Source organism: Aulonocara stuartgranti (assembly GCF_965226115.1).
Source record: "Aulonocara stuartgranti genome assembly, chromosome: 6".
In the NCBI taxonomy this organism is placed as follows: Eukaryota; Metazoa; Chordata; class Actinopteri; order Cichliformes; family Cichlidae; genus Aulonocara; species Aulonocara stuartgranti.
The window spans coordinates 8,622,604-8,633,636 of NC_138944.1; the positions used below are offsets into that span (position 1 = coordinate 8,622,604).

General features: G+C 38.9%; 1 protein-coding gene across 1 annotated transcript; it reads left to right on the forward strand.

The window, feature by feature from the left end:
- Positions 1–296: 296 nt before the first annotated feature.
- rps15a (ribosomal protein S15a) lies at positions 297–6,840 on the forward strand. Its single transcript, XM_082537540.1, has 5 exons — positions 297–398; positions 1,209–1,346; positions 1,587–1,666; positions 1,995–2,080; positions 6,707–6,840. The coding sequence occupies exons 2-5, from the start codon at positions 1,214–1,216 to the stop codon at positions 6,798–6,800; spliced, it is 393 nt and encodes a 130-aa protein (XP_082393666.1). The 5' UTR covers positions 297–398; positions 1,209–1,213; the 3' UTR covers positions 6,801–6,840.
- The last annotated feature ends 4,193 nt before the right edge of the window (positions 6,841–11,033 follow it).

The window sequence follows — 11,033 nt, forward strand, 5'->3', positions numbered from 1 at the left end:
CACTCATCGTCCCTTGGGGACACTGCTTTAAATTTCACATTTATACAAAGCGCTTAGGGACACTTGACAGTAAAGTTATTTATTTTTCTGAATTTCATCTTTGTTTGAGGTCGAAGAAAGTGGCCCACTTAAGCCCACAACTATAAAAAAATAAGACGATTTTTCCAAACCTGCTAAACAAAATAAAATATTAGTTACTTATAAATGTCAGACTTCTTATAAAACGCTGGCAGTTTTCAGGGACAAAATAAACATGAATTTTTCGGTACGTGGGCATTGTTGGGGGAGTTTGGGCTTTGGCGCTGTGGGCCATCTCGGCTTGAAAAAGTCTCGACCTTTTTTCCCATAATGCACTGCAAGATTTTCGTACTTCCTCTTTCCGCCATATTGCAGAACCGGTAAGATGTGTTTTTACATCGTCACCTTCAATCTTTTAAGTATCTAAAGCATCATATTGTGAAATAATCCATAAGTGAGTCCATTTCGAAGTCAAAGTTGGTAGTAATGATTTGGGCTGATTATGGTTTCCATTAGTGAAGCGGATTCATAATTTTTGTCCTGTGTTAGCGGGACTGCCTGGCCCCGGGAATTGGTGCGTTCAGGGCGGCTTGATGGCTTGATAGCTGTTAGCTTTGCTCCCAGTTATGCGAGTTTCAAATGTCCAACGAATAAGACATTTTAGCTGTCCGTACAGGTCTGTATGTGGTACATATTGTCGATAATATTTTGACCGTTGTAACTGCAGAACTAAGGGCACTACTTACTGTGGCGTTTGCATTTGGATAAGCTAAGTAGCTAATCTGAGTGCTCATGAATGACCATGCTTCAGTGGAAGGCTCCGTTTTTCCTCTCTTAGTGTAACTGAAGCCACAGCATTACTTGTCAAGAGTAAAGTGTGAGCAGTATTTAACCTGCCATCTCTGGAAAATATTAGCCGCCAGGCTCATAATTGTAGACGGAAGGAAAAGGGTCGGCATGATTCGTGTTAGCAAGGTTTTGCTAACTAGGCTTTCTTTTACTTAAGTCCTCCTTTGTAGTGTAGTGAGCATTTTTGTCAAATTCACTGAGTTGTTTTTTTTTGTAACGTTTCACCATCAGTGTTCTAGTGTAGTCTGTAGAGCGTCGATGGTGATGATACTCACTAATTTCCTTCTTGTCCAGGCCTTTGGATCTAATGCTAAAAGTCTTTTTTGTGTGTGTGTCCACAGGCATCATGGTGCGCATGAACGTTCTCGCAGATGCTCTCAAAAGCATCAACAATGCTGAGAAGCGTGGGAAACGTCAGGTCCTCATCAGGCCCTGCTCCAAGGTTATTGTGCGCTTCCTAACCGTCATGATGAAGCACGGTGAGTGTCATTATGTTAAAGGTGTGTGCGTTCCAAGTTGATACTTTATGCACCACATGCAGTTGTAAAGCATCTTGAAGGGCTGACTGCTTTGTTTGTGTGTACAGTTGGTAAAATTATAACTTCAGTTTAATTTGAGACCTCTAGAAGCACCCTGATGTGTTTAACTTAATGTGTATAATAATTATGCGCATTAATAACGTGTTTAACTTAATGGTCTTTGTCATTTGTGCCTTGCAGGTTATATTGGTGAGTTTGAGATCATTGATGACCACAGAGCCGGAAAAATTGTTGTCAATCTCACAGGCAGGCTGAACAAGGTAAATATAACCAACCTGCACTGTTATTCATGTCACTTCTTTGATAGTTTTAAACACATGCTTTGTTTCTTTTGCTATGAACGACTGAAGGAAATATAATTTTATGTTAGTGCCATTTAAGTTAACTTGGGTCTTAAAGGGCTTCTAGTGATAATGGCGACAGAGAAGCTGTTTCTATACAGTCTTTACAGTTATGTACCAATAAGTCAGTGGCCATTGTTTTCATTTCGATATGTTAAACTTGGTTTAACTCTTATCATTGTCTAGCCTTGCTTGTAGCTTTAATGCTTTGTGAATGGAGTCTAAACCACTCTTTCTCTCTTGTCAGTGTGGCGTGATTAGTCCACGTTTTGATCTCCAACTCAAGGACCTGGAGAAGTGGCAGAACAACCTGCTGCCCTCAAGACAGTTTGGGTGAGAACTATTTGTCATCACACTTTGAATGCAAAAACCAATAGAAATGAGCAACCAGGCATTTCTAAGTGTATTTTGGCCCCTAAATGTCTCTATATGATGAGTGAGGCTCTGGTTTGAAAGGTGTGCCATTTGCTCCTCTGATGCCTTCTCTTTGTTGGCCATGCCTGACAAAATGGTGTAGTTGGTTAGTGTTTCAGGTGGTTAACTGTCGATCCATATGTCTCGATTTGTTATAAGTAACTGTAGCATAAGTATCGCCGTTTGTCGCTTTTAAATGTTTTGGGCACAATGCAACTGGACAAAGATTTATTTTGTATAAGGCAGCCACAAGTGGATGTTTTTATTTATTTTAAATTGCACTCTTAATAGTTTTTCAGACAGATGTGTGACTAGTACAGAACTATACTAGGCCCATCGATCAGATGGCTACCACACTGTTTCTGTAGTCCTGCACACATTACATTGTTAATGTGTTTCCCTGTTGGTTGGATGATCTGTCTGAAAGATCATTTTACGATCTGTTACAGTTGTGATCTAGAGGGCAGAGAGGACATTGCTGCTGTCTCAGCCTGTAGCTGAGTTTAAAGATATGCAGCTGATTGAAGTGTCTTCATAAAAAAAACAGCTTTAAGAAGCATTAAAAACCTGTTTAATGCTTCTTGAGCAGGTGGTGTGATTAAAGTACTCTAATTGTCTTTTTACTCAAAGGTTTTGATGTAGTTTGTGCTTACAGTAGGGCTGTAATTTAATTTTATTTACAATTTTATCTCCAGGTACTATGAAAACAGGATGAAATGACTACTTTATTTTTTACATTCATTATTGCTTCCCTTACCCATGTTTTATAAATCACTTGTGTACATTTATTTTACTCTGTCACTCACAGTTTAGTCTCACTCTAATCAAGATGACTAAAAGATTTAGTTGTGAAGATCTAGCTGGATGAAGTAAAACAAGGTTCCTGGGGGTGAGCGTGTCAAAGGATCCTTAAGTTTCCTTTGATTCCAAATTGCTCAGGGTCACTGACTTTGTCGGTGTTGCTTTCAGTAGCGAATGACAGTTGGCCTTCAGCTTTAGCTGATAGTTGAGCTGTTCTCCCCCATGGTGGTTCTCTGAGGTATCCAAATGTACTTTTGGCTGTGTCGTCTCCTTTGTCTGCGCCCTCACCCTCCGCCCTGTATTGGTAGCAGGCCAGAAATCTGTTGTCCTTGCGACACCAGCTTTATCATTAAAAACATCTCTAAGGCCTAACTCACGACTACATAACAGCATTACCAGCAACTTTTAAATTAGAATTTTTTTTCACTGTACAGATCAAAGAAATGGCTTCAGAAAGCAGAGCAATAAAGACTTTTTAGTTATAGTTTTTTTTTTTTTTTTTAAAAACATTACCCACCTTGACTCCACTGTGGCATTACTGTGTCTGACAGAGAGGGAGGCTGCAGCTGTTATCATACGTGTGGCTGGAAAAGAACTTTGGCTGAATTTTTATAACAATTTTGGTTCCCACACATGCCCCTTAATACGTTTTGCAGATAACACTCCCCCAATTTGAGTGACATCTCATCACTGTTGAGGCCTAAAATCTGTTCAGCCAACTTGGTGTCACCCCTGTGACACTCCCCCTCCTCCTCTTTCCTTTTTTTCTTTTAATCAAGCAACTGAGAATGAGTTGGCTTTTTTGGTGTCTGTCCACTGATGAGGCAGCAGCTCCTCTAAAGACTGCATTTAAAGAATTAAATGTCCTAAACTAATAATTACAGCTTTTTTCTTTTTTTAATGGTAATATGATGCAGTGTCCCAAAAGGTTGAATCTGTTCATCTGGATGTAGCGTTTTCAGTGGGAGAATCAACCTTTTGGGATTTACTTACCGGGATGATTGAGCATACATTGAGACATGATGCAGTGTGTTACCTTATCCTGAGGTTAAGGCTACATTTAGCGTTTTGCTTTGACAAATTCCATCAGCATCAGACTCGAGAGCACAGACTTCACTAAAGCAGCCAAGCATACTTAACTGCTTCAGACATGTATGTTGACCATGTACATGTATGATGTTGTGACATCTTTTGCAGACAGTATATTGCTTTTAGCGACAATGTCAATAAATGTGGCAAATAAACTTGTGATTATTATGCTCTGTCAAGCATGACAGGAGAGCGCACATCGTAAAAGCACATCAGTATTAGAATGTGGGTGTTTTACACCTTTGTTATTGGACAGTAAGGAATTAAACAGCAGCTATGTTTGAACAAATTAACACTGCACCGATTGTCTACATACTTACCAATGTAACTCCGCTCCTTTGTAAGGGTTTGAGTGGTTGGTGTTGGAAATAAAGGGCATGGTGCGTGCCCTGGATGGTGTACAGTTTGTACTGTTGTTGGCTCTCTTGGGTGCATTTGGACTTAATTAGGAAAGAACGAAGTATTTTCTTTCTACACCATAAAATCTCAACAACGGATTAATTTTAGCAGACTTTAGTACTAAACTCCAGCAACGCAAACACACTGTAGCACTTCACAAACTTCAACCAGCTCTGAGGTGAACGAAAGTTTAACTTTTAAAGACCTGTGCTCGTAGAGCTTTTGGGACAACTATGGGTAATAACTGTGAGGCAAAATATTTTTATACTTTGCTGGAAATGCAACATTAACAGCAGCACTTCAGAGTCCCATATTTTACTGCAAAGTATACGCAGACTCAAACTTGTTTTTACAAAGAAATATTTGGTAAATTTTGATTAGAATATTTTCGTATGTGGACACTGAATTTGAGCCCAAGCTTTTAATTTGGGAGATAAAGGTCTTTGTTTTTGGAGATCCTTTTGTTTTTGAATGGAAATGCCAAAAATGAGCGTGAATAGGATCGAGATTGTTGTGACAGTTGTAGTTAAGCTTTGATGTGTTAAATTAGAGCTGGGCGATACGAGATTTTTTCATATCACGATATGTTTTTTTCATTTCAGGCGATAACGATATCTATCACGATATAAGCCAAATAACTATATTTGTAAGATTTAAATGTGCCGTTGCTCACAAGTAAAATGTGAAATAATCAGCAGCTTGTTTTTATTTAAATATTTATTTCCCATAATAAGTTCAACAGGGTAGATGTACTTAAGGAACATGAGACTTTTTCAGATAAATAAAGGCAAATATTACAAACTACACAAAAGGCAGCCGCTAAAGCGGTTAAGTTTCAAAATAGAACAAACGAAACAGACTAAATTGTCAATTCCACTTAGAAACAAAATATTAATTCTAAAAATAAATCTTAGTTTGTTTTACAGAAGAACAGACAAAACTGACTAACTTTTGTCAATATCAAATAAACTGAGAACTAAAAGGAAATTCTCAATCTCTCCTTGTTGTATAGCTGAGCTTTTCAAACAGTTTTAACAGTTACTTTAGTCTGACAAAAGCCGAATGACGAATTAGCGCTTCCAGTCAGAGACTGAGGCTACGTCCACACGTACACGGGTATTTTTGAAAACGGAGATTTTTCGTTTTAAAAAAGAATCCCGTCCACACATAAAGGCAGAAATGAAGGAAAACGCTGCTATGAACATGCCAAAGCAGCAGGTGGCGCTAGATTCCTAACCGTGCAGAAATGTTGGCCAATCAGAAGTCTAGAAGCCTCGGTGGGAAAAAGTAAACAAAGCTGCGGCATAGAAGCAGAACAGAGTCGTATGTGTGGACGGACAGTAACTGTGTGTATATGTAAGCATTTAAACACTGCAGAGAGTAGAATTAACAGTATTGTAGAAATTCATTTCACCGAAACAATAACGCGGCGCACAGTGTGACGCATGCACCAGTTTATTGTATTTCCAGACTTGCTTTTGGCACAATTTACAGTGCACGCTACTCTGTTTTTTGTCAGACTTGAAATAGCCGAAATACCTTCACACTACGGAACTTCTTTGGCTCTTCCGTTCGACAATCTCTCCGGCGTTGGAACCATCATCGGTTTTCTCTTCGGTCACGCTCGGTTGATTTTTCTAGTCGGCACACTCATTTCCTCCATTACCCGCTGGCTGCTTCCCAAACAAACACACGTGCGGCTTGGCACTTGTGCTGTACGTAACAAGTCACGCGACGTGACGCTGCGGCTGTGATTGGTTCGGCTCTGCGCTACTTAATTTGGATTGGCTGACCTTTTTTTTATTTTTTATTTTTATTTTTTAAGAGGACAAGAGCGGTGAAGTCTATCGTGATAGTTTCATTTCTCTATCGAGTAAAAGTTATATTGCAATACATATCGTTATCGTTCTATCGCCCAGCTCTATGTTAAATGCAGTAGCTTTTGGAGCATGAAATCCATAGTAACCTGCAGACATATTGGGCCCAGTTTGCATCAGCCACTGACTCTCTATTAAAGTATGGGTTAATATTTCAATGGGATTTTTTAATAGCTTTATTTGAATATTTTGCAGCTTCTGTTTAGGTAAAGCGCAGAAGGGTAAAATATAATGTAATTTTGGGAGTTCTATATAGAAGTTGGTACTTTTTCTTGTTAAACACTCCCATAGCTGGCAGCAGTTTCACTTAATGTTTTGGAAGATGCAGTCATAAATGTGCTGCACATTTTAATGCTCTGTTTGACTCTTGTTTCCATAGATACATTGTGCTGACCACCTCAGCTGGCATCATGGATCATGAAGAGGCCAGACGAAAACACACAGGAGGCAAAATCCTTGGATTCTTTTTCTAAAATGTAAAGAACTGCAAATAAAAAAAACAACCAGAGGAAAGCTGGCAGGCTACTGTGATTTCTTACGTACAGTGAAGTGTTTGAGCCAGGACTTGAAGTGTGTGCTGTTGGCGGTTGATGGTTTGATTTCTTTGATAACTTGACGTGTCACTGTGGCACTACAATTAATGTTACTTAATCATAATTGTACAAAATTAGGCTCAATGAGCAAAACAAGAACATGAATCGTGTTCAAAGGTTTGAACTACCACACAAACCACATCAACTCCAGAAATTGGAGATGTATAGTAAAGTGGCTTCAGATAACAGCTAAGCCTGAAAGTCCACAAAGAAACCCAGTAACTGCTACAAATGCAGTGCAGACAAGACAAAGTAATTTTTCAACCAGTTTGTTCCTCGGTCAAAGCTCCAATTGGTTTGAGAATTGAGAAAGTGATGATCTATTGATCAGTCTGCCCGCAGGCATCACCTGAAAGCATGTGGCTGCCTATTGAGACAACTAGAAACCATTTACACAAAGTACGAGTGATTGGATTTTGTTGTGACCTGGGAACAGACCCTAGAGGACTTCATCCATAAAGCTATACGCTGACAGTGGGTAGATATTGAGTCTGGGCTCAGGAAAAACCTCAAATATATCTGTGCCGTACATGTGCCCCCCCCCTCTAATGGCTATTAGAAGCTGCTGAATCTTTGCTATAGATATAACAACTTGTTTGAAGGGGGAAAAACAGCCCCCCTCCTTTTGCCTTTGCACACACTGAGACTTTTCCTAGGAATCCTTTGTGTATTTGGTCTCGTCCCCATCCTCTTTGAGTATCGCTGCTGACCTTGCATAAGACACTGAAGAGACAAGGTAACAGGCCTGCTAATGCAACAGTTCTGTTCAAGTGCTTCTTGTGCGCGAAGAGCACACAAACTGAATACCTCATGGGTTCACAGCACTTAACTGCTATCTTGTAAAATGGGGGGGGGGGAAACAAACTTGAGCTGGCCCATGTTTTAAAGGTTGGGGACATCAGGCAAAATGTGCAAAGATGAGATGGAAAGGTATAACTTAAGAAGTTGAACTGTTTGGATGGCTTGCAAAAAATGTGATATTACACAGACTCAAAGGCAGAACCAATTATGCCACAGGGCAGCATCCAGTGTGAGCTGATGAAAGACACTGGTCATGTTGCAATTATGAATTCAGTCTGAGAGCTTTGCCACCTCAGATGCCTTCCTCTCCCATGTCTTCTGCTTAAACACAACTTTCTAATCATACAGAAATACATTTAAAACAATTTCTAAAAGAGCACTTGAATAAATCATCAGGGCTTCAGGGAAATTTGCTCCCCTGGGAACAGACTTAGTAAAAATTTTAAAACCTATTCCTTGCTCACTATGGATTTCTGGCATTTGCATACCCGTTTAAAAGAATAAGCAATAAATGCTGTTTTTCCCTTTTTTTTTTTGGCTACAGGTATAAGCTACTGTATTTCATTGGCCATGCACTTGCAATATGCAAATTGATAATAAAGTTAAATTTGTTACAAAAATAATAAAAAATGAAATACCATAAGAATTACAATCATTTCCCAGAAAGTTATAAAAGTAATTCAAAATTAAGTAAAACCGGTTTCACTTTCAGAAAAGCTCTGTAAGAACTATCTGCACATTTTCATTGTAATTAACAACTTGTGTTAACATTTAAATAATATTTGCTAGCACAAATTGTTTATTACTCAGTACACTTTGTTGGGATTTGCATAATTTTAAAAAAGGATGATAAACTGAAAACACCTCTAATTACGTGTTATGTGCTATTTAAACACCCTTTCCTATAAACCCCAGTTTATTGCGGGTGCTATAATTAATGCACTAAAGCTAAGTGGTCATAACCAGTTCAGGCTTGGTCATTTCTATATCGAGACGTTACATAGTAATCTCTTGGGGCTACTTTTAGGACCCCCTCTTACATTACTTGGTTTCACCAAATCCTGCAATTAGCCCATAACCCCCCCCCCCCCCCCCCCCCCCACACACACACACACACACACACACACACACACACACACAATGTGTTACTTTTTGTAGCCCCCTCGCTGTAAAATCCAACTACAGGCTGTTAAGATTATGGCAGTTTATTAATTTGTCTTTAAAAGTCAATGACAAAGCCCAGATTCTTTCTGCTGAGTCAGTTTGCTGGTTTGTTGTAATGTGAGTATGGCATCCTGTATTTTTAACATAACTAAGCAATTTACTAATATTTCATGGTAATTATAAACCCGTTTTAGCCCCTCAGATGATCCGTAGGAGTAGCTGCAACCCCTTGAAACAGCAAGAAGAGAATTAAGTGCCTGGGCTCTTTCAAACTGAAAATGGCTTGGGGGAGAAAACACCCGCGGTTAGAAAAGTCTTTCTCCGTCTTTCTCAGTGTTTCTGCCACAGAGACGGTCTGTTTGAAGACAATATGTCACTGTACATCTGGGGATTGGGGTCCACATCCTGGCAGCCTCCAACATGTTTCTCCTGTCTTCACCATATGTCAGCTGGATCTCTGAGATGTCCCCAAAGGCTTTAGAGAACTGCAGCAGAGGAGAAGTGAAGATGTGCAGCTCTCTAAACAAATAGAATACATTAATACCGTAATAAAAAGTCTGCTGTTTGGCCTGCTTTGATAGAAAGAGCCAGAGGCAATGTAAGTGCAACTAGGTTGTGTCTCTGTGAGCCTTTGTTGAATGTATTAGATACAAAATATTGTTTTTGTGAAAGCGTGATGACATGCTTATGTACTGAGGATTTTCCCTCAAACTTCTTACTATAGAAACTGTGTAAAATTAAAAAAAATAAACTTTACCATAAACGAAACTATTTTACCTGCTGTCAGACCAAAGTACAAATGAGTAAATTGAGTCACAACTGTGAAAAATAAGTACGACCCAGAATGAGTCATTAATGCAGTGCTCGCGTTTAAAGCTGCTATATAAGGAAAATTCAATTACACAAAAATGTTGTAATGTTGTTCTGTGGAGGCTAACATAGCACACCTTTAGCACAAGCAAGTCCTTGTGTGTGTGTGTGTGTGTGTGTGTGTGTGTGTGTGTGTGTGTGTGTGTGTGTGTGTGTGTGTCCACCACAGAGATGTTTCTCAGCACATAAGAGGAGATTCTGGCCATCTGAAATCCCTCCACAATATTTCCTTGGGATTAAAAATGTAGGCTTCTTTTCTTAACTAGGCCATTTCATTATTTCTTTCTGAGACACTCCTTGGTGGATTCACCAGTGTGCTACAGTCTGCTAAACTGCTAAGAGGCCTGCTTCTGATTCAGCTTCAACTTTTGGATGTCGCCTTATCTTTAAGTGCTCTTTGATGTGATGCAGAATTCAACAGTTGCCAGAGTTTCCTGTGGTGAATTTCAGTGCTCACTAGTCTGCTCTTTGGATTAAAACAGTAGAGCAGCTAATCCGGGACAAAGTGAGAGTTGTTTGAAATTTAAGCCTCTTGTAGATGATTTTCATTTGGAGATTTTTTTTTAAAAAGATTTACTTTTTAAATATTTATTTATATAATATTATCGCATTTGCAGAATGTTTATTAGATTTTTTAAAAACTTTCTAACAAATAAATGACAGATATGAAAAAATAAATAAAAGTAAATATATTAGTAACTTAACATTAGATTTTTTACTTGTAATCTGCATTTCTAAAACAAATTCATGCACAAATCTAAATATGTAAAACACAGACCTTAATGACCTGTTGCACCAATCTGATTGAAAGGAAGCACCAGCAAGAGAGGAAACAACTGTACTGTAAAGTGAAGTGTGATAAATGTTATTACAAAGAATTTGGTCGTTCCTAATCAGCTCTTCTTAAATTTTAGAAAAATGGCAAACAAAGGAGGAAGTTATAAAAAGAAAACAAAGGGGTAGATCACATATCAGATCACCAGGACAGAAAACACAAAGCAATGACTGGAAAATGGAAAATGCACAATAAACGCAAATGGGAAGAAACAGGAGTCAATGTTTGTGATAGATCTGTAGCAAATGGGCTGAATCGAAAGGGATTTACACATAGATAAACCAAAGGAAAGCCACCACTAACACCTTAACAAGAAAACCCCCCAAAACAGGTCCTGTGGACTAAAGAGCAGTGATCGTGGACTGTGGATGATTGAATGAAATTGATCTTCACTGAGGGATCGTGAATCTGCGTTGGCCAAGAACATGATACTGGATTTTTTT

Excerpts from the sequence above, each read along its gene's own strand:
- rps15a (XM_082537540.1), top strand. The coding sequence starts at position 1,214 with ATGGTGCGCATGAACGTTCTCGCAGATGCTCTCAAAAGCATCAACAAT. Across the intron at positions 1,347-1,586 it reads AACCGTCATGATGAAGCACG|GTTATATTGGTGAGTTTGAG; the intron begins GTGAGTGTCATT and ends TGTGCCTTGCAG. Across the intron at positions 2,081-6,706 it reads CTGCCCTCAAGACAGTTTGG|ATACATTGTGCTGACCACCT; the intron begins GTGAGAACTATT and ends TTGTTTCCATAG.